At 33.1% G+C, this 24,124-nt stretch overlaps 3 protein-coding genes across 3 annotated transcripts; 1 reads left to right on the top strand and 2 right to left on the bottom strand.

Annotated features, from left to right (window-relative positions):
* Positions 1-4,685: 4,685 nt before the first annotated feature.
* On the bottom strand, positions 4,686-5,675 carry LOC111905621 (aspartic proteinase 39). The gene is made up of 4 exons (XM_052766863.1): positions 5,631-5,675; positions 5,361-5,427; positions 5,197-5,268; positions 4,686-5,103 (listed from the first exon to the last, which is right to left on the bottom strand). Exons 1-4 carry the CDS (start codon positions 5,673-5,675, stop codon positions 4,913-4,915), a joined length of 375 nt encoding a protein of 124 aa, XP_052622823.1. The 3' UTR covers positions 4,686-4,912.
* Positions 5,676-5,920: 245 nt separating this feature from the next.
* LOC128130038 (aspartic proteinase 36-like) lies at positions 5,921-8,991 on the bottom strand. The gene is made up of 6 exons (XM_052768036.1): positions 8,699-8,991; positions 7,188-7,317; positions 6,847-7,094; positions 6,517-6,735; positions 6,159-6,324; positions 5,921-6,061 (listed from the first exon to the last, which is right to left on the bottom strand). Exons 1-6 carry the CDS (start codon positions 8,911-8,913, stop codon positions 5,957-5,959), a joined length of 1,083 nt encoding a protein of 360 aa, XP_052623996.1. The 5' UTR covers positions 8,914-8,991; the 3' UTR covers positions 5,921-5,956.
* A 2,170-nt stretch (positions 8,992-11,161) lies between these two features.
* LOC111905620 (uncharacterized) lies at positions 11,162-12,478 on the top strand. The gene is made up of 2 exons (XM_023901312.2): positions 11,162-11,731; positions 11,798-12,478. Exons 1-2 carry the CDS (start codon positions 11,162-11,164, stop codon positions 12,476-12,478), a joined length of 1,251 nt encoding a protein of 416 aa, XP_023757080.2.
* The last annotated feature ends 11,646 nt before the right edge of the window (positions 12,479-24,124 follow it).

The following is a 24,124-nucleotide window of genomic DNA, read 5'->3' as shown; positions in this document are numbered from 1 at the left end:
ACATTGGGAAAAGAAGTTGAGTAAGAGGAGGCTTATGTAATATGTTGATGAATTTTTCTAGGTAAAAGATGATGGAATGAAGGTGCCTGACATGGATTATTATATGATGAAAAGTGGTTTAATATAAGAACTAATGAAAGCATATTACTTTTTTTTTGCATTAACACTAATATTCGATAACAATAAATTTATAAAAAGTATGTTATTTGGGTATATGTTTCTACTATAATGTTTAACCAGATGCACAAATCCTATTTGTAACTTTGTTTTCATTTTTCTATTTTGAAATAATTAGGCTACTTTTTACTTGGCTTTGGGAGCAAAGCAATATATTTCATTAATATTTGACTTGCTACTAATTTTAGGATCTACCCAAGTAGAATGATTCGTATGTTCCAAGGACTTCATTCATTGTGTTACTCGCACAAGTATTGTTCCTTGCGTCATTGGTATGATTGATTTAACTAATTGGATAGAAGTGTGAAGAACTTTGGTTTCTTGAGTTGTATTCTATAGTGGTTTAAATTATATCCTAGAATCTTTCATGGATATTTCATTGTTATTGAAGTTTGTAACGTTGATGGTTATAGGTTTTGCATCTTATGTTTGTTTCCTACAATCTGAAATACTTTTGTGTATTTATAGAATAATTAGTTGGCAAATACTGTACCACATATAATGCTCAATTTATAACATATTTTATTCTTATAATTATTCTTTCATTGTTACAAATTTTTTCTTTCTTAATTCCAGGAATGGGTTACAGATCCTCCATGTATAATATCTCAGTTAACTTTAGGCTTCTTGGTGGTTTAATGGCATTGGAGTACACCTAAGGATTTGAAAGAAACTAAGCATATGCGAGGAAATAATTTCAAGCCCTAAAGATTCCTCCGTTACCATTGCTACAATAAGAACTAGTTTTATTAAAAGGTACCATTCATTCTAAAAGTCTACGGTCAGATAAATGAAAGTATGTTGCCCTTTCTGTTATGATGGTTAAACGTTTCTAATTATGCAGTGAAATATCTCATTTATATTCGACTGCAAGGGATAAAAACTGCAATATGTATCACTGGATTTTGTGGGTGAATCAACTGTTTTTCTACGATATTTATTTTAGTTTTGGTTTTAAATTGAGGTTGTGATGTTGAGCCTAAACCAATGTGGTATTTTAAAAGAAAGAGACGGTTGCATTTGTTCCTGGTCCTCAAGGTTCAAGGGATTGTCTATCAGGTGGTATATCAAGTTGGTGCTTACATCTTTAAAAATTAGCATATTTTACATGATTTCATCTTTTTGGTTTATTATATCAATTTCTAGCTTCATAAAAGCTTTTTAATCTTATGGTTTTGTGTTGGTCAAGGGTCAAAGGTTATAGATGTCTACTATACTAGCTTGCAGCCTACTTAAAGTTTTTTCTGCATGTGTACGTCTTAGTGGTTATATCCTTTCTTTTGGTTCGTCCCATGTAATTTTTTGATTTTCAAGTTTTCAAAAGATCATCTATGTCGGTTTAATTAGTCCCATGTATTCTTTATCTTTTGATGATGATTATGTGACAGAAAGAAGGCTTCATAGCCAAACTGTTTTCAAACCAGTTTCGGCTATTAAAACTAGTTCCGATTTTTAAATCCGGTTTATCCGGACTTGAAGTCCCAAAACCGTTATAACTAATTCTGGTTCCGGTCTGGTTTTCCGGTTTTAAATCTCATCCCTAGCCATAGTAGACATTAAGGTAAAATAATAATAATAATAATTAGATAAAAATCAAAGTAAGATGCTATATGAGACAAAACATTTGAAAGGACATTGCTATTTCTTGCATTTAGTGGAATCATCGGCTAAATACAATATTTAAAAATGTAATTACATCTAATTGCCTGATATAAGATTTTTTATTTCAATTCTTTATCTTCTTTGATTATTTTTTATCTTATTTTATATAAGTACTTTAAAAGTACAATGATATAATTGTCTACGTATGTATGTGCATTTGTGATTGTTAGTGATTGTGTCTATGTGAATATGTCCATATAACTATGTATGTATGACTAAATGTGTTTGTAATGTTAGTGATTGTGTATGTATGAATATGTCCATGTGACTATGTATATGTGACTAAATAGTAAAGACTTTGGTGTCATCGAGTTTGGGAATCCAAAAGACTATGAAAACTGAAAACCCCAACAAATCCACTCCATATTATCCAATTGTTGAAAATATGTTTTTTTTAATATGTTATCATAAATCAGAAATGATATATTTTCGGCACAATGGAGCTAACATAGGAAAACAAATATCCAACATACACAGAGACCATAAATACATTAAAGAATATATTGTTCGTCGAAAAGAATGAATCATTGAACTGAAATAAATATTTAGTGATACTTGTCAATACATTATGTCTTATTTTTAATATGATATGTTCCTTAAATCGAAAGCTCAACTGAAACTGATGGTCTGTAGAAAAAAAATTAATTGTAAAAAAAACTATTTGACGCCCGCCGCTTTGTGCGGGTAATGACTAGTATATATATATATATACATATACATATATATATATATATATATATATATATATATATATATATATATATATATATATATATATATGTAATACATTTGTTGGTATTCACGATGAAATTAAATTATTAACTACAGTTGCACGATAATTAATGATAACTTCGCTCATTGTGGTTGTTTGTGAGACCATACAACGCATGTATGCTCAATGCAATGACCATGGATATATATATATATATATATATATATATATATATATATATATATATATATATATATATATATATGGAAAAGTTCAATAGAGAACCATAATTATGAGTTTTTTAAGGAACCAAATCTTTTTTTTTCAATTTTACAGCTTATTCTTAATCGAAAAAAAATATAAAATATCTAAATTCATATATTAACATTGTGAATGTGAAAAATATTTTTCGGATTCACCGTGTGAATACGGATTCACGTTGTCAATTTTTGAAGATTCACATTGTGAATTGGACGTAAAAAAAATTGAATTTTATATCATTGGTAAAAGGATAAAAAAATTATTAATTTTTGTATTTTTAGTTTTTTTTTTGATAAAAAATAAGTTCTAAAAGTTGAAAAAAAGATTGGTTCCTTGGTTAATTATGGTTCTCTATTGAACCTCATCATATTATATATATATATATATATATATATATATATATATATATATATATATATATATATAGGTGCTATGGAAAACAAAAACACTATAAAACATAACAATGCATAAAAAAATATTTAGAGATCACAAAACTTCTTTTGACTTTATAATGAAAAAATCGCAAGTTTTTCTTTAAATTCGCTGAAAAAAATTTTGAAAAAAGAATCGATTTGTTTTTCAACGAATTTATAAAAAAACCTGCGATTTTTTCATATTTAAAGTAAAAAAAAAGTTTTGTGATCTCTAAGTATTTTTTTTTATGTATTTTTATGATTTTTAGGGTTTTTTCTTTGTTTTCCGTATAACCCTTATATATATATATATATATATATATATATATATATATATATATATATATATATACTATCTTATTATACAAACCTTACTATTTCTAAAAATAGATTTTAAGACATCAAAACCTTTCAGCTGAATGTACAAACATTTATCAACAAATTACAAAATACAATGCATTAAGTACAATTGTAAAATTAATATTAAAACATTCAAACCTACATCCTTATCTTACCCAATATAGATGATTTAAATTTAAAAAAAAAAACATATTCTTTGACTAGAATGAGTCAACATGGTATAATCCTTAAAACATAATATACAACAAGGTTATGCAATCAGATCTTATCCGTGAATCAGTCAACGAATGTTAAACCAACCTTTTCTCAATTTCAGCTTTTAAATTGGTCAAAATCAAATGAATCGGTTAGATCAAATCTGACTTCTTGAATGATTTGAATTGGGCATTATTGTTTCAAATGAATCTTATCACCCTTGTTATTAAGGCGTTATTGTTTTGACCTGGCTCATTCCTTATGTCGCTGTTTCCCCATATCTCGGCAGTTTATCTTCATTGTTCATATAAAATTGAAGACACATCCAAATAAGTTCCTCTCCATCTGTGATTATCACCAAAACCTCCACCGTCCAGCAATAAGAAGCTGTTTTTGCGTTCGGTTCATCAGGTCTATTTATTTACCGATTTTTTATTTTTTTTGTTTAGGGCAAACTAATTTCTAAAAGAAAGTTAATCGCACCCGTCGCTTGGCGCGGGTAAACGGCTAGTATATATATATATATATATATATATATATATATATATATATATATATATATATATATATATATATATATATATATAGCTGTTACTGGAAACTAAGCATTAAATGAAAATAATGAAAATATTATTATGTAGGAGCCATGTTGGTTGCACTAAACACTTATGCAAAAAAAGATGCTTCATAAGAGAATGAAAAAATCTTTTACGTGGGAGGAAACACACATCTGAAACAATATTTTTGGTGTAGAAGATTCTACTAGGAGTAGTTTAATAGATATCGACCACATTAGTTGTACATGTTGGAAATAGCGAAAAAGTGGTATACCTTGACAGCATGCAATTGTGGCATGGTGATGGTTAAACGTGATGTGTAACAGTCGCACAAAGTGTCAAGTTTACGTGTATTTTACAGTATATCAAGTTGCATACAAAACATGTATATAGTGCATCCTCTAGCCAATCTAAATAAGGGAGTAATACCAACAAAAGATCATTTACCCCCTACAATTAAGAATCAAGTAATGGTTGGATTTTTCATTTACATGAACATGTATTTGTTTGTATGAATTCAATTACAATGTTATTTTATATCCACTAGCTTGTAAAATTAAAGCATACATATTAAATTAAAGGGACATATCAATAGCTTGAAAACCAAGAAACATCATCGTCAGTTGTGCTATGGAGGCAATAACAATGACTGGAATTTGTTGGTGACTTCTAATCCACAATGATCTACCACTACTAATCTGACTGGGGTTTACAACTTCACCGCTACTGCTACTTGAGTTGGAGGAGACTTCTACAATTGAAAAACCTAACAAAATATTGAACAACAACATAATTTAATATTTTATTATCTATGTCTATCAAAGTAGAATTTATTCATGTGTTTTATAGATAAACTTACAGTCATAGTCTACCCATCCGATCCGTTGAGCATCCAAATCGTAAACAATAAACTTGTTTTTAAGAACAAGGTCTGATCAATAACCGAGTGAAAAAATTAATAAAAAAAAAAAAGCAAAGTCAATTATAGGGTTTTTAATTATCTTCCATTATTATAATTTATACCTCCTAAAATAGTAATTCCTTTCTCGGGACTCCTCTGAAAGCCCATGCACCACACCTCAGCCCCATTCTATTATATTGCAACAACCATATCAAGATTCAAGTAAAAATATAAGTTAATTAGGCTGTATTTTTTACACAAACTATCTAGGACTATTTTTGTACCAACGATATAGGTCCCAACCCCCATAACGTCAAATACAATACAACTAGTTTTGCTTTATCTTGTCCAAATTATCAAATGCGAACTTAACATAAGGCTACATAACATACCTTGGAGCTTTGGAGAGAAAGGTAGTCTTGAGGTCTTAAATGCATTGAAGCACCCCCGACAAAGTTCAAACTTACGATGGGAAATATATTAGAGACACTGAAATTATAATAAAATCTAATTATTAAAATTATAAAAGCACGTATCATATCGAATGATACAACGAAGGATTAACACTCGTTTAGTCTCAAAAACTAGATTTGAAATTTAAGGGTATATATATGACAATTTGTAGTAGTTGAAGCCTAAAACCGGTATAAAGAACTAAAGATGGACTGATGGACATTTAACTAGTAAGGACAAAAAAGGGAGGAATATAAGTGCCAATTTAACTACAAAAAGTTTTAATGGTTGTAAACCTGGAAGTAATTGAATAACAAGGATTTCCGTTTGATGTACGTTGTTGTACAGACAACGAAACCGACTTTGTGATCTGCACCAACAGAAGTAATACCTCAATGATGACACATTAAGAAATAAAAATATCATTTTATAAAGTTTTGCTGATAGAATTTTTCGATTGTACTTACAGCATCTACAAAAGGGGTGTAAGCCTCTTCAGTAAGGTATGCCAGAGTTGTTCCCGAGTCAATTATTGTTCCAGCTTTATCATTATTTATTGCAAATACTGATGGATCAATGGATAATTTTTTACCATTTATCGAAATACTATGCAAATGTGTACTATAATACCCCCTGCAAACGTACATCGAATGAAATTAGAGATAGTTGGTGTTTCTTTTGACTCAATGGTAATATATATATATATATATATATATATATATATATATATATATATATATATATATATATATATATATATATATATATATATATATATATATATATAAAGGTTTTCTTTTAAATTAATACAGAAAGAAAACTTACTGTGATTTGACAAGTGGAGTAAAAATGATATGTGGCACCGTTGGCTGACCTATAACCAAAATCCCACCTCCATCAGCAAGACAATGTGCGAATGAATTTGGAGCAATCCCTTGCGAAGAAAGTTGGGATATGATAGATAAACTTTGTCGCCCCAATCCCAAAACCCCATCAACTGCTCCATCAGATGTAGCTAAGATCCCAGTTTCCATTGTGCTACAACTGTTGCATAATTCAATAAATCAACGATGTTATTTAAGTGAGTGAAATGATTCGGTAACTCCGAAAAAAAAGGAAGCAAAGGGGAAGTATACAAAAAAAATGATAACTTACCCAAATACCACAGAAGTGGAAACATTTAATGATTTTGTATCTGTAAGAAATGTCTCTAAATGAATTAAGTCAGATACATAATGACCTAATGTTGCACTACCGTCTCCATAGTAAATTGTGTAAGTGCACTGATTATGTGAACATGAGCTAGAATTATAAGTTTGACCCGCTTGCGCACATATTTGGTCTGAACATGAGACAGGAGTAGATGTTGACGAGCTTAAAGGGTCATATAATGTAATAGGAATCTGTTCAAAGAAAGGAAAAAACATATACATAGTAGTTACTTCACAAAAGTCACACCTTATAAAAAAAGAAATTATAAGAAATGATGAACATACATTAAATTTGCTTGATGTAGGGCAATCAATGCAAGGCTTGCAACCGACCCATAAGACATCACTTCGTGTGTCAATTTGTACATAATAGTCTTTTGGAGGAGATCCCAATTTGACTTTTGTGAAATACAACCTACAAGATAACCAAATTAGAGTATATCAATGCTCCTGACTTAGGATTCACAATCTTTAAGATGTTAGATTAAGAGAAAACATTTAGTAAAAGATTGTTCTCTAAAAGAAATTTTAGAGCACAAGCAATTAAAGAAATAATCTTTTCCATTTTGGGTAACTACTTAGGGTCGATATGAAGGTATTTTCATGCCCCGGGCAAAAATACTTAAAGATGCCCATGTTTGACTTAAAGGAATACATATATACTATAAGATATAATGATATAAATTACTATAGCTAAACACTTAGAAATATATTTAAAATACATATATATTTCCATGATAAACCCAAAACAAGGAATAGCGTCAGGGACTAAAATGCCAATAAAAAGAAAGCTTAAATTAAACACATTTATCCTATGATGATATAAATTGATAAATCAAAACATTTAGAAGCTTGAGTTTAGTGCCTCTACATTAGAAACAATGAATTAAATCTATAAACAAATATGAAAATACATTGACTTACTAGTTTCTCACATCCAACCAGATTTTAGATAATAGCAGACACTTTATAGACGATCACGCCACATAAAAAAACATAGTGCTGATAAAAAAAAAACTTATGTTCATTCATTTTATAATCAAACTTACTAAACAAAATATCAAGGCCGGTCCGTTGATGTTAAGAGCCTTATGCCGAGAATAGAAAAAAGGGCCCTTAAATATAAGAAAATTAGTTAAAGAAAATAATGATAAAGAAAATATAGAATTGAAGGTAACAAGATTGGAATATATGCTTCTTGGATATAACATAAGACACCACTATCAACCAAGAGAACTACCTGATGCTGATAGTTTGTTAATTATCTACGTAAATGTATATAATGGAGCATGGAGTCGATCCCAGGTGGATTTAAAACAATTAAACTAAGGCACGTAACCAACCAAATGAAACTACAAATACTTCAAATATATCAAAACGTAAAATAAAATATATATAATCAAAATTGAAAGTCCCAAAGTGTCCTAAATTGAAAAAAAAAAAAAAAAAAAAAAAACACACACACACACAATTAAAATTTACGATTTATTGAGAGATCGGAGATATGTAGACCAAAAAATGTAGAGGACGCAGCAAAACCACAACTTCCAAGCCAAAGGGAAATTGGGCAAACTTGAAAAGAAATAAACTTAACGCCGTGCTTTTTAACTTTTTATTTAATATAAAGACGAGAAGAGACGCAAGTTGAATTTAAAAATAAACATTCCCATAACAGATAATTAGAAACTCATGCAAGTGACGAAATTAATCAAGTTCCACCAAATGAACACGATAAGCATTCTAATTCCATAAATTTAAAAATGAACAACAAAAGTTTAAGAAAATTGTGTACGTACCCAGCCACATGAGGATCATAACTTCCTTTAAGACCGAATCTAATAGTACCTCTATCTCTGAGTTGACTCAACTCAATTCTGTGGTTCATCGGAAAAGCTCTTTCTAGAGTGAGAGTGAGAGTGGCCGGAAACCCAGAAGCCACATGCAGCAACACAATGGCGCCTAGTAGTGTTGAAGTAAAAGCATTTCTGAGAGTAATATAAACGGTTGACATTCCCTCACTCCTCTTTCTATTCTTCCCTCGGACAAAAGTTTTTAAAATAAGTTACAAATGTGAGCCCTAATAAGTTGATTAACTTAGAGGATTGGTACAATATCATTGTTTTGTTGCTGGTTATATAGAAGTAAAGACGTAGCATAAAGTAACTCAAATAATAACACTTTAAACAAAAGCTATTTCTCCATCTTTTTTATCATTTAGTTCACTTTTTTTGATACATCTCCCTTACAATATTTACTAAAAACGTAAGTAGTTACATTTGATAAAAAATATAACACCTATGTTTATATTAACGAAATTCTTAAGAATGAAGAAAACTTAATTACCAAGGATGCTAACGTATGATAATTAGTTAGTCGTGACATATTGCTCATATTTGTGTTTAATTTAGGGCAAAACCATAGAAAGCATTCTGGTTTCGTCGTAATCCGTTTTAAGCACCTATTTTATTTTGTTCTAGAAATAATGCTTATGATTGCAAATAATAATAATAATAATAATAATAATAATAATAATAATAATAATAAATACTACCAAACTAACGTCACAATCACTAGAGCCACCAAAATTTAATATATTTTGCAACCGTATATTATTTTTTAATATTATTTTTTAAGAGAAAATAAATTGTGATGACTGAATCGAGTTTTCATCAAACTACAATGGTTATAAATGATTTTTTTTTTTGTTAATTTAACGTAAAATTAAACAAAACAAAAGTTATTGAGACATGAGAAACTGCTTACCAAGAAGACATGAAATTAAATTTATTTATATAAAAAGAATTATAGAAAAAATAAATTCTAGGTAATTCAACTTTAAGGTTTGATGTAGAAGAAAAAGACGCACATCATGGAATCGAAACACCGGCCATTTTGGGAAATCAAGAAAAGCTAACCAACCAATTTAAATGAGAATTTGAATATTCTTTCAAGACTAAATTTACATATAAACCGGATAAAACTATATGTGAAATTTCTTTTTGACGTTGGAGTGATTCGGGATTTTTATTAAAAAAAATGTAAAAAATGTTACGTGTTAAACATACTATGTGTTGTCTAGGTTGAAATAAGCGTTCTTGGTGCTGGAAAAATAAGAAAGAAAAATCGAAAAGTTTTCCAATACGAATAGACAGGGTAGGTGTTGTCGGTGCCACTATGGTCATCCATACAAAACCGTCACTGATGTTGACACCACAAACCAACCGGCAAAACGTTCACAATAATTAAGAGCATGGCAACGATGCAATTATAAAGGGATGGTTACCATGGGGATGGAGAAATAGATAAGCCATTTTGAAAGGAAAGTGTTATGCACACTTACGAACTGTAGCGAACATTAACGATAATGAGGCAAGAAAACTTGTTTCGTTTCTGTTGGCATATTTTACGAAGATGAGAGGGATTTGGGATGAAAATCAACCGGTATCGGTGAGCATCAGAACCGGAGATAGTATTCTGGTGCACTGAGTTGGAAGAGCATGTTTACCAAACAGTATTTACTAACGTTTTATATATTCTTGATTTTAGATGCCATTTTTTTTTTACCAATTAACAAGTTTACCAAGAGTTTTAAGTGTTTTTTTTACGGTATTTCTAGATTTTTGTTGTATACACATGATAGTTTGTTTTATTTACTTCTTTTTTGTGGTTTTTTTAGCATTTGTAAGGGTTAGTGTCTTGTAAAGAGTCGAAGGGTGTTTAGTCTGTTTCGTATATAATGTATTTACTAAGTCTCTTGTCATTGGAAGTTGTCATTGGAAGCTTAGGTGTTCCAGACTTAGTATTTTTTGTACTCTCATGTTCTCTATAAATGGGGACTGAGCTTAGATTCAGACGTAAGAATTTTTCTAACTTTCATGTCTATTTTTTGTAACTTAGCTTATTGAGAGTAATAAAAACTACAAAGACTTATTTACTTTCTAAGTTCATTACTTTGATTAATCGTGTTCTTAATCGATTTTTCGAATACAATTCTTCTACAATTGGTATCAGAGCAGGAATCAAATTACATTGATCCGATTTTCATTCTGAATCATCTGATTTTGAGTCATCTTTCTTGTCTCAAAAGTTTCCGCACTTTTGATTCTGAAAATCACGTCTGATCTATAGATTTGATTAGATTCTACATTCATATTGTATAATCGAGTAATCGATTATAAGTTTCTGATCAATTCATTTGATCAAATTTCAAATTCATCAAGTTTTTCTGTGATTGCTGAATTTTTCGCATGTGTTCATCAATGGCGAACTTCAACATGAACACAATGACTTTATATTCTCATCTGCTCGGATCATCAACAAAAATTCTAGTGCTGATTCCAGAATACTATGATCAGTACACTGATCGTATGGAAGATTACTTAAATGGTCTAGATGAAGAGTTGTGGAAGTGCATCAATGGAACAGTTCGACCTCCATTGAATATTCAAAATATTGGTTCTACTGGAACAACTGCTACTGTTGAAGAACAACAAACAAGACTGGAGAAACATGAAAAGCGATGTATGAGAGAATTGAGGGGTGCTTTGCCACCTGCTGTTTACAACTACATTCGTGGTTGTAAAACTGCTAAGGAGATTTGGAATACTCTCAAAGAAAAGTATCAAGGAAGTGAAAAGATTAAGATCAATTCTATGAAGCAGTGTTTGGTTGAACTAAAGGGGTTTAGACAGAAGGAAATTGAAACAATTGAATTCTATTACGATCGACTAAATGAGTTGATCTACAGGTGTAATCGCTACGGAATTACAAGGTCGTTAATGGAATATAATCTTACTTTTGTTATGGGATTTAGGAAGGAGTGGCGAAGTGTAAGAATGATCATCAAAAATCAGTAGAGCTTCGATTGTTCATCTTTGAATGATGTTTACAATCAGCTAAAGACACACGAAAGCAAAGTTTCTAAAATAGATGAAGAATCGAAGATGAGTCTTGGAGAACCATTGGCTTTAGTTTCGAAAGTGTCTGAAGTGGAGTCTGCTGAAAAGGAGAATTCGGATGAAGAAGGTTTACTGTTGAATTCTGATGATAAAGCTATAACTTTTTACTCGAATAACCAAGTTAAGAAGTTTTTCAAAAAGCCTTTTAATCCAAAAGGGAAAAAGAGTGAGCATAAAGGAAGTTTTATGAAGTCTGTTGAAGAAGAGAAGAAGAAGTTTAAAAAATCTGAAGAGAAGGATCAAAAGATGAAAGAGTTTAAAGGTGAAAAGAAGTTGAAAGGGGATTCTGGCATCGACTATCATTATTGCAATGGTTCGAATAATTTTATAGTTGGCTGTATGCTTCGTAATAAAGAAGAAAAGAAGAACAAAAACAAGGACGAAGCATATTATATGGAGAAATTGGAAGAAGTTCGTGAGAAGGCGAAAGGTGTGTCTCTAGTGGCAAGAAGGGAAAGTGAAGATGAGGAAAGTGGCACATATCAGATCTGGTCATCCAGTTCTGATGATGAAGAGAGGAGGAAAGTGGCATATTATATTGTTGCTTACTTTGATGTTACTGTTGTGTCTGCTAGTAACGAGGCAAAGAAACTTAATAATCAATTACTAGAGACATAAAAGTTGTTAGACACGAAACGTAGCAGAGTAGAGTATCAAGAATTGCAGTTACAAAATGTCAATAAAGATATGGAGAATTTAGATAAAGATGTCAGGTTGTTATTGACACAACGAAACATATAATGTAATTCAGCCAAACGTTTGTATGCAAAATTAACTGCTTTACATCATTCTTCGGACATTAGAAAAGAACAACATCGTAAATTGTTACCTTTTCTTGCATTCGAAAGAGAAAACGTTGATGTCATGTCATATGATTGTGAACATACAATAGCTGATTTTGACAAAGTACCAGATGATAGGTTTGCATATGGTGTTGTTAAGATAGATGAGTTTTTAAATGTTGATGAATTGGTTAACATTGTTAATGAAATTTTAAAAAAAGATGACCAAATGAAAATTCTGAAAAGAACTGAACAATCGAAACTTGATTCACAACTAAATTTTGCTGATGTCGATGAGAATTCGGATATTCTTAGTGAAATCAATGAAATTGAAGAAGAAGAAAGTATTGATTGTTCTCAGTTGTCTTTCATTAAAATCACATCTAAGGCCAAAGGTAAAGAAATTGTTAATAATTTGATGGTTGGGGATGACATTGGAAAACCCTCTACTTCGAAATCTTTTGACTTTGAAGATGTGGAAGTACAAGACAGCCAGACAGATAGTAGTGATGATGAGCAGGACGAAATCAAAACTTCGAATGTTTGTAAAACAGCAAAGAAAGTTTCAACTGAAACTTCAATTCCACAAGTTGTTCTTGAACAAGTTTATAGAGAAACTGAAAAGTTCAACACAGTGATGAATAAAAAGGTGCTTACTTTTTGGAAATTAATACTGTCGTGTATCCAAATTTTACATGCATAGATGAAGTAGTTCTTCCAAATCAAGTATTTGTTACAACTGGAAATGTTGAAAATGTCAAGCCAGAATTCAACAAAATGGTTGAAGAAGATAATAAGCGTTCAACACACGAAGGATTCTTTGCAAATCAAAACATTGTTGAAAACAACCTCACTAAAAATCTGTATGTTTTTCAACAAGAGAAACCAAAACAAAAATGGGTTGTTAAATCCGAAAAGGAAAATGAAGTTGTTACAAAAGAAGTTGTTAATTCAACTCCAATTGTAAAACTTAATTCGAATGAATTCAAAGTGCTTGTCAATAAGTTTACAAAAGAACACAAAGTTTCAAAGAGAAAGGCACAAAAAGTAATTTTTTGGGAAGTTGTGACTAACGAAAAACCCATTCTAAATAAATCCAAAGTTTTGTCTGTGAAAATTAGAGGTTCAAAATCTAAAGTCACAAATTCTTCAAAAACAAAGAGTTTTCAAAACCCAATTGTCACAAAAAAACCACGAGACACGTCTTTTCATCAACCAATGAATGTAATAGACACTTTTCCAATTAAACAAAAGGTTGAATATGTTCAAAAATCTGAAAACATTCGAAAGTATAAGACTTCACAAACGGTTGTGAATGATCGAAAACTTAATAATGTTCGAATATTAACGAATAATCAACCAATTTCACACGAAGATTTCAAATCATCTATAAAATTTACTCCATAAAAGTCAAATTTTCCAATCCTTCAATCACAAAATCATCAAAGGTTTCAAGCACAAAAGGAAAATCAGAAGTTCATTCAGTTAATCATTGGCTTGAGGGATAAGGAAAAAGGTTTCAGTCTGGTAAGTTTTCTCAAGGTCAAATCAAATTAGCCTATGAAAAGTATATGAATGAGTCCACAACTACCACTTTATCTTCGCAAGATTCAAATACTCCAATTCATAGATGGAAACCAATTAACAAAGTAAAACAAATTGAGAAGCCTGAGGTGCAATCTAGTGCAAATCCAAAACTATTGAAAAATTACATTTCAATATCTTTGGAAAATGATGTTGATTTAATTGAGAAGATAAAGACACAAGTTCAAACTTGGGCTTTCAGTTCTAAAATTTATTCATTGTTTCATATTAATAACCAAGGACCCACAGCCTTGGTTACCTAAATTTTTTCAATAATCACAGGTACTTAGTGACGAGCAATACGGTAATAAATGGTACATCGATAGTGGTTGGTCTCTTCACATGATTGGAAAGGAAGAGAACTTGAGAGATTTTCGAAGCATGAAGAATGCAGGAGTGGTTAAGTTTGGAAACAATCATAAGTGTCAAGTAAAAGGATATGGGAAAATAATGAATTGTCAATTCATAGTGAATCGGGTTGCATATGTCGAAGGTCTTCAACACAACATGATAAGTGTATCACAACTTGTGGTAGGCACTGGTAATCAAGTACTTTTTAACGAAGAAGGAAGCATTATTTCGAATGTCAACACAAAAGAAGTTTTGCTTAAATCCAAAAGAAAAGGTGACATGTTTACATTAGATATCAATCCAATTGTGGGTAAACCTGATGTATGTCTACTTTCGAAAGCTACATCAGATCTAAGCTGGCTTTGGCATCAAAGACTTTCACATCTCAACTTTCGAAATATCAACAAACTTGTTGTGCAAGATTTGGTAAAAGGTTTACCTGTACTTAAATTTGACAATGATTCTTTATGTGCAGCTTGTGAAGTTGGAAAACAACATAAACAAGGTCATCCAATCACAATTGATTCGAAGATTGTTGAACCTCTGGAGCTTTTACACAATGATTTGTGTGGACCATCAATTGTATCTAATCTTAACAAAAAACGGTACATTTTAGTAATTGTTGATGGTTTTTCAAGATTCACGTGGGTTTATTTTCTCAGGATTAAATACGAAGTTGCACAAATCATGATTGATTTTATCAAGAAAATGGAAACAACATTAAAGAAGACGGTTCGAAAGATAAAGAGTGATCATGTAACTGAATTTAAGAACAATGCTCTTGATTCGTTTTTTGTGGATAAAGGAATTTCGCATAATTTTTCATCTCCATATACACCACAACAAAATGGTGTTGTTGAACGAAGAAATCGATCTCTATGCGAAGCTACAAGAACAATGTTGGCATATCCATGTTTTAATATCACTCATCCATCGTCATTTTAATATCACTCATCCATTGTCATTTGGGCTGAAGCAGTATCTACTACATGTTTTACTCAAAACAGATCATTCATCCATCTTCGTTTTAATATCACTCCTTATGAAATAATAAATCATCGGAAACATAATGTCAAAATTTCCATGTTTTTGGTTGCAGATGTTTCATCATGAATCTTAAAGACAATCTTTCAAAGTTTCAAGCTAAAGCAGATAAGGGCATCTTTTTGGGATATTCGCAAAATTATGTTGCATATAGAGTGTTGAACAAACGAACTCGAAAAGTTGAAGAAACTTTTAATCTTACCTTTGATGATTACTATGTTAAACAAGTAGAAAGAAAGTTTGAATCCAAATAAATTCTTGCTGAATCAAATAATCAAACTGAAAATGATATTTCAATTGATTTTGATTATGAATTAATTTTTGGTGTTATAGACAGGGCAATTGATGCCGAAATTCATGCTAATGATAATCACACAATTGAATCCTCAAAACATACTGATGATTCAACACTCACACCGGATACTGCTGAAAATGGAGAAAGTATGCTGAATGCTCGTATGGAGGGGGAGCATACGAATATTCCTCAAAAAGATGAGGGGGAGCATCCTTACGAAGGGGAGAAGGGTAGTATGAATCATGAATTTGAGGAGGCGAATCAAAGTGATAATCATCTTGAGGGGGAGCATAATAATTCAGATGAAATTAATCTTGATCAAAATGACGAATATCATGAAATTGATGTCAACATTTTTGTGGTAAGTACTAAGAATGATGAAATATACGAAGATGCACCATTGGAATTTGAACCAGCATATCCACCACTTGAGAAATGGACGAAGAGTCATCCAAAAGAGCAGGTCGTAGGAAATCCACAAGATGGAGTTTTAACAAGAGCTCAAATTCGTTCGAAAAATGAGGTACTTAATACGAATCAAGAATTTAGTATGTTTAATTTTTTCATTTTGAAAATAGAGCCAAAAACAGTTAAGGTTGCTATGGAACACTCAGGTTGGGTTGTTACTATGCAATCTGAACTTGCTGAATTTGAAAGAAACAAGGTTTGGAGACTTGTTCCAAAACCTAATAATGTTTCGATTGTCGGATTAAAATGGATTTTCATAAATAAAATCGAAAAAGAAGGAAACATTATTTGAAATAAAGCAAGGCTTGTAGTTAAAGGCTATTCGCAACAAGAAGGTATCGACTATGAAGTAACCTTTGCCCCTGTCGCAAGACTCGAGGCTGTTCGAATATTTTAAGCATATGCAGCACACAAAGACTTTGATGTTTATCAAATGGATGTCAAATGTGCATTCTTAAATGGAGAGCTCGAAGAGACAGTATATGTTGAACAACCACTAGGTTTTGTTAATGAAGAATATCCTAATCATGTTTATATATTAGATAAGGTTGTGTATGGGTTAAAACAAGCACCTAGAGCATGGTATGCAACTCTTACCAATTTCTTAAAACAGTCAAAATTTAAACAAGGATCAGTTGATCCCACATTATTTTGTAAGAAAGTTGGGGAACATCTAATGCTTGTTCAAATTTATGTTGACGATATTATTTTTGGCTCTACTGACCCAGTTTTGTTTATTGAATTTGAGAATTTGATGAAGAGTAAGTTCGAAATGAGCATGATGGGTAAAATCAACAATTTTCTTGGGTTAAATATACGTCAAAGCAGAGAAGGGATTTTCATCAACCAAGAAAAATACACGATGAATTTGCTTGAAAAGTTTGGAATGACTAACAACACGAAGCTACGTGTGCCAATGGCTGTAGGAACGAAGTTAACACCTTCATTAGATTCACCTGCTGTTGATCTTACTTTGTTTCGAAGCATGATTGGTTCTCTACTTTATTTAACTACAAGTAGACCTGATATCATGTTTTCTATTTGCAATTGTGCAAGGTATCAAGTAAATCCAAGAGAACCACATTTAACAGCTGTGAAAAACATTTTTCGTTATCTCAAAGGAACCGTTTTGTTAGTATTATGGTATCCTTCGAAATCTGGATTTTTTATTCAAGCCCTTTTGGATTCAGATCTTGGTGGATGTACACTTGATAGGAAAAGCACTAGTGGAGGATGTCAGTTATTGGATGGGAAGTTGGTAAGTTGGCAGTCAAAGAAACAAACTTATATAGCTATTTCTACTGTCGAAGCTGAATACATTTCAGCTGCTACTTGCACTTCTCAAATCATCTAGATTCAAAGGCAATTGCGTGATTATGCAATTAATATGAAAAAGATTCCTTTGTACTGTGATTCACAAAGTGCTATTCGCATTTGTCATAATCTAGTACAACATTCGAAAATGAAACACATTGCTCTTCGTTATCATTTTATAAAAGATCATGTGGAAGACGGTAATATTGAAGTTCATTTTGTGAATACTACTAATCAACTTGCTGATATTTCACTAAACCACTTGATGAAAAATCTTTTGTGAGAATTTTAGCAGGTCTAGGAATGTTAGATGCAAATTCAGTACCAGGATCAAATACTCAGAATTAACGAAATGTTGTTAGTGAAAAAGGTGTCGATTTAGAGGCTTGTTGTCTTAACCATTCTGAGGTTACTGTGCATTAAGAGGCTTCGACACCCTTCGTTTTCGTATATTGAAACTAAAACTTTCCGCGTGCTTTGTACTATCATTTCTTTTCATTAGTTTAGAATCTGTTCATTGAAAAACTGAAAAATCAAAAATATTTTTTATTTCTTTGTATTAATTTTCGAAAAATCAAAAATATCAAAAAATTTTCTTTTGTTTCATCTTTTATTTCTTGAAAAATTCAAAATCACAAAAATATTTTTTTTGTTTTTATTTTTGTTCAAAAATGGAAAATTCAAAAAGATTTTTGGTTACTTCGTTTGTTGAGGTCTTCAATAACATTTTCAAGACAATTCTTCAAAGGGTCAAGATTGTGTTTCTATGGGAAGTTAATTCTCTTAAATCTTTGTACTAGTTAAGTTGTCCCTAGAAGCGTGTTGCTGCATGTCAACCCAAGCCTCAACTGACTCTATGTGTGTTACGAAAGCCTTAATGAAAATTTTCATATGAAAGTTTCTTCCCAATTAGGCTTACATTCGCATTAGTCCAATGAGCTACCTTACTCTTCCCAAATGAGTTAAGAGTTGTCTGTTTGGTCCATACATAACAGAGGTACATTCGAATCTTAACCAATCTTTTTCATCACAAAATTTCTTAAGACATTTCACACACACTGACGCATGTTCAAGAGGTCATTGATTAAACCAATTGTGACTTAAACGTGTCAAAAATATGTGTTAATGATCTTATATCATGTGACCTTGATGTAAGTTAAATACAAATATCCGAACTTATTAAGGAATTGACGGGGAACTATGTTCCAGATTTTTACGAAACACTTGTTTCTGTACCCACATTTCGTATACTCCAAATCACATTCTTTCGTATGAGTGGTTTTTAATCAAATGTTCGAAACCCACGAAATTTGTTACCAATAAAATCCAATTTAATTGATTTACATGAATGTGATTTCAGTGTGAGTATCAATTCTTTTTCCTAGTCACTTTCAAAATTTTCCAAAGCCACTTGTCACTAACTACACTGGTCAAACAAGTAATTTTGGTTACAATTACTCACCTTATGTTTAGGATGATATGGAACGAAATTCATAAGCCACCCATTGAAGCCTTGAAAAAGAAGCCCTTCGATACTTCTCTATAATTATTCGATTGTAATTCACGGGATAATGCACAAGCTGTTAGTTATCTCTCTTGATAATTAACGAAGCAACCTTTGCCTGGTTTTTAATTGCTTTCGTGTCAATATTCTTGACATCACAGATCCAATTTTTTTTATTTGCTTCTTATCTTTTTCATTGAATCACTACACTCATGAAATCCTTGAGGCTCTAAGTAATACCAACTTAGGCTGATGATTTCACAAGTCTGGCAAATGACTTCGTTTCGAATCCCAAAAGCAAAAGAGCCGAGCCTTCAATCCGAAAGGTCTAATCTTATCCACGCGTGCTCACGAGCAGTCTAAAAGTAACCGTTTGACAACTTCTGTCACACCCCAAAACCGGAACGGCGGAAATGTTCTGGGGTGGATGACGTCATGTCAAGTATCACAACACATGCATATAGTAATCGAAGTACAACAAAACATTGCATTAATAGAATAATTTTTACATGGTTATATTACATAGTATCAAAGTAATACAAACATAATAGGTAAAGTGTTGCAAAGTACTTAAGCTATCTTCTTCAGCAGCTCCAGGGGTTGTATCTGTCTAATTGCTGACCTGAGATTACAAGTTATTTGAAAAGCGAGTATCAGCATTTTTACAAATGCTGGTGAGTTCATAAGCATTTAGTGACATTTCATTCAAATAACTTAATAAAGAAATAGTTTAAGAGGCTTCCGTGTATTAGAGCCTTCTCCCAGAAAATCCTATATTTTCTTTAAATAAAGCAGCCTTCTACCGAGACTGGTCAGTGTGTTGAGGTAAGAGGTGGTTTTCCCTTATTTGCTATTATTATCAAAATACTGAATTTGATTATTAAAGGAAGCAAGTGACATCAGGGAATAACATAGGCCTCAGCAGTGAGGAGTGCTGACTAAGGCAAGGAATCATAAGCTCCAGGAGGGTATCGAATTAACGACACGCCTGGTTCGGTCTAACAAAGTGGAGACACAGACCCCAGAAGGTACCATATGAAAGGTACAACCGGTAAGGCCCAAAACAGTGAATATAGACCGAAGATGGTACCGATTGAAAAGTACATCTCACAGAGTCAAAACCAAGACTACAGACCCCAGACAGTATCAAATGAAGGATACAGCTAGCAAGGTCGAAACAGAGAATGTAGACCTCAGACAGTATCAAATGAAGGATACAGCTAGCAAGGTCGAAACAGAGAATGTAGACCCCAGACAGTATCAAATGAAAGATACAGCTAGTAAGGTCAAGACAGAGAATGTAGACCCCAGACAGTATCAAATGAAAGATACAGCTAGTAAGGTCAAGACGGAGACTATTGACCCCAGACAGTATCAAATGAAAGATACAGCTAGCAAGGTCAAAACAGAGAAAATCTGAAAAGTGACATCAGCATACAGTGTATTTTGCTGACGACATACCGTTTACCTTAAAGCCATGAATTATAAGGCAACCCAGGATACTCGTAACCATACTGACTAGAGTTCCAGACGCTCTACAAGCATCTATATAATATGACATTTGTCACCCCTTGGCTTGGTGGGCCGTGGACTGTAGCTAGCAGTCAGGGTGCGGGGTTGTCAATCCCGTATAGGCCTATACACACAATGTCCGCTCTCCCTACAGGAGACTCTGGTTACCAACTAGACGACGGAGAAGGCCGCGTCCCGAAGATGCATCCCAAATAGAGAATAGTGTGTTTCTTGAGGGGAGTGGGTTTCTAATACAAGTGATATACTAGAGGTAGAGACTTCCAAACAGTGGGTAGTGTGTTTCTAAAGTAAGTGTAGAATAGATGAAGAGACTCTTAATTGACTTGACTAGAGAATTCCCTATATGTCCATACTCATATACATAGTATTTAACTAATGGACCAAACGACCTTCGGACGGCTACCCGATCCCACCAGACCACATCTCAACGAAGAAAAGGAAATAGGGCCGATGAGCCTTCCTAAGTCTTTCAGTCATTACTTATATATACCTATATATGTACGGACATACATCTAACTATGACTAAGTGGGTATCAAGTGAAAGTGATTCTCGTGAAGTAGGAGTGTCTAATAAGTGAAGTAAGAGCGGTCGCAAGTGAAGTATAAGTGTCGAATAAGTATAGGTGCATCGCGAAGTAGATATGACCACAAGTGAAGTAAGAGCGTATCAAGTATAAGTGAAGTAAAGTCGATCTCAAATACAAGCGAAGTAGAATCGTATCACTAAGTAAGAGGGTAAATAAGTATAAGCGTTATCAGGTATAAGTGACTTCAGGTATAAGCAAAAACATTACAGAGTAGGAGCATAGAATAAGTATAAGCGAAGCAGTGGTATCTAACAATGAAAAGTATTCATGAAAAACTCTTGAAGACTTTGTTACTCAGGAAAATCGCATTTGTATTCTTTGATAAAATAGGTGTGAAAATCTTTAGAAATCTTTGAGAATCTTTTATAAATCAGTTGAAATGAGTCTTTGATAAGCTATGAAAGTAAGAACTTGAACAATTTAAAAACCCTTTTTTTTTTGAAAGCCATTTATAGTGTCCTACTCGGTAAAACAGTGTACAGTGGTAAAATCTTGTGCATGCGGGTTATCAATCACATGCGAATGATATGATAACTGGCACGTTTAACTTGTAATCCCCCCCCTATGAAAACATTTAAAAGCATTAAAAAGGTTCATTCAGGGGTATGAACTCACCTGGTATAAGTAGGTCCGACGGTAGTGCCGTTTAGGCGTTTGGGGTCACGCAAGGACTTGAACACACACAAGGACCTATTTTAACATATGATAACATATGTTCACATACAATTAGCATATAATATACTAATAAAACAATTACACACACTCAAAGGAGTGGAAAACACTTTTGGTTGAGTGTTTGGGGTCCCGGGTAGCGTTTAAGGGTGCTAAGGGTCTCCTATCAGTTGTGGGACTTTTCTATGCTCAAGTATCAAGGGTGTAAAGGGGTTTAAAGCATCAATATGGACCAAACAAGGAGTTTACGGCCCAACCTAAGGGAGTTTACGGCCGTAAACTCCCAAGGTCAATTTCTTGGGGTTTTGATGCTTCTAGCTTGTTCCTTGATTTATTCTAAGCACTTTTCATCAAAGGCATGATTGGATTTGAGGCTTCTAAAGGTATTTTATAGGAGTTTACGGCCTAAGAAGTCTCCCAAGGGAGTTTACGGCCTTAAACTCTCAATCTTTGAGTTTAGTGAAGTTTCAAGCCTCTAATGCCTTTCTAGTGATTTATAATGAAGTGTGATGCTATTTTGGAGGATTAAAACCAACATTTGAGGGGGTTTTGGGGAGTTTACGGCCTAGATAATTGCTTGGGCCGTAAACTCCAAGAAACGTCTCATTTTCTTGGGTTTAAGTCCTTAGTTCTCCTCTTAGTAGTTTATGGTAAATGTCTAAGGCCATTTGGGGGGCAAAATCACACTTTTGAGCATGATTTTTGGGAGTTTACGGCCTTGACTATTCATGGGCCGTAAACTCTTTTCTTTAATTCATTTTGGAGTGTTTCAAGGGTCTAAACTCAAAGGAATAAGTCCCTAAAATATGTGATAAGCCCTAGGGTGAGTTTGGTGCACATTTGGGACCCTAACTTGTGGAGTTTACGGCCTTAGCATGTGCTTGGGCTGTAAACTCTTCTTTGAGTCTTAAATCCATGCATTTTAGTGTTTAAACACCCCTAGGCTATATCCCCTAATAGTTTCTAAGCTCATGGTCAAGTTTAAAGGCATTTTTAACACCTTTTTAGGGGTTTACGGCCCTAGAATGTTCCTGGGCCGTAAACTCCTTATCTTATGCCTTCTTGGATGATTTTTGGGCTAAAACATAAATCAATACGCTTAGAATAAGTTAGGCTAAGCGGACTTACAATTTGGAAGCGTTTGGTTGCGAATTCGGGGCGAAAACGGGTCTAGAGAGAGAGTATAGAGAGAGAGTGTAAAAAGTCTCCAATGGACTCCATTCACCCATATATGGGTTTCACAGTCGGGGCTCAGTGGAGTTTTACCCGATACTGCCGTTAAACGGGGCTTTTGGTCGCACCCGATTTAGTGGTCGTAATAATAAAACTTGACATTTTCCAAATGAATGAAAATGTGTGTCCTGTGTTTTTATTCCCTTTTATCACGACTTAACGGCATGTTAAAGTTAACCAAATGGAATGTTTATTAAATTGACGCCCTCTAATTAACGGAACTTTTATACAGTGGAATATTCCGTTAACGGTAATGGGGAAACGTAACGGGACAACTTGGGTTGTCACATCATCCCCCCGTTAGAGGGAATTTCGTCCCGAAATTCAAGTCTAGACAAGGAAGTAGGCATGAATGGCCAAGTAGAGATGAGGGAGTACTTCCTATACGGTTGCCCTCGCATTCCCAAGTGATCTCTAGTCTGTGTTTGTCCTTCCCACAGTCCTTCACATACGGGATGTGGATTCCGTCTAGTGTAGCTAGCGGGTTCCGACTGGTGTATCTATGAAGTCAGGGTTCTCAATGGATTCTATCAAGATAAGCGTGGCACGCAAAGTGTTGTCGGATAATCGCATATCAAGTCTAAGAAGTGGATCGGTCGAATGTGAATCTTGTGGTATACCCGAAAGTAGTAGTGGTCTGAAAAGGATTGGACCAAATCTCCATGAGTATTCCCGGATGGTCCTACGCTCTCGGAAGGGTAGAGCCTTTCAGTACTTAGAACATAGTGTACTTCTATGGCAAGATCTTCACTGGCGTGATCGCCATTCCGAAGTTCCTAACGTTCTCTCTCGTACTGGTAGTGTAGTCCTTCGGGTTGGTTCTTAGGAATCTCAAGTGGTCTCCAGTTTCATGCTTTCTTTCCACTGGATGATAGAGGCTTCCTAGATCGTCAAGTG

The sequence above is a fragment of the Lactuca sativa genome, chromosome 1 (genome assembly GCF_002870075.4).
Source record: "Lactuca sativa cultivar Salinas chromosome 1, Lsat_Salinas_v11, whole genome shotgun sequence".
NCBI classification, from domain to species: Eukaryota; Viridiplantae; Streptophyta; class Magnoliopsida; order Asterales; family Asteraceae; genus Lactuca; species Lactuca sativa.
This window is presented reverse-complemented; position numbering and strand designations above follow the sequence as displayed.

Excerpts from the sequence above, each read along its gene's own strand:
- LOC111905620 (XM_023901312.2), top strand. The coding sequence starts at position 11,162 with ATGGCGAACTTCAACATGAACACAATGACTTTATATTCTCATCTGCTC. Across the intron at positions 11,732-11,797 it reads TTAGGAAGGAGTGGCGAAGT|CTAAAGACACACGAAAGCAA; the intron begins GTAAGAATGATC and ends GTTTACAATCAG.
- LOC111905621 (XM_052766863.1), bottom strand. The coding sequence starts at position 5,675 with ATGCATTTAAGACCTCAAGACTACCTTTCTCTCCAAAGCTCCAAG. Across the intron at positions 5,428-5,630 it reads TTTCTCTCCAAAGCTCCAAG|AATGGGGCTGAGGTGTGGTG; the intron begins GTATGTTATGTA and ends GCAATATAATAG. Across the intron at positions 5,104-5,196 it reads CGGATGGGTAGACTATGACT|GTTTTTCAATTGTAGAAGTC; the intron begins GTAAGTTTATCT and ends ATATTTTGTTAG.
- LOC128130038 (XM_052768036.1), bottom strand. The coding sequence starts at position 8,913 with ATGTCAACCGTTTATATTACTCTCAGAAATGCTTTTACTTCAACACTA. Across the intron at positions 7,095-7,187 it reads CTACATCAAGCAAATTTAAT|ATTCCTATTACATTATATGA; the intron begins GTATGTTCATCA and ends TTCTTTGAACAG. Across the intron at positions 6,736-6,846 it reads TCCACTTCTGTGGTATTTGG|TTGTAGCACAATGGAAACTG; the intron begins GTAAGTTATCAT and ends ATTATGCAACAG.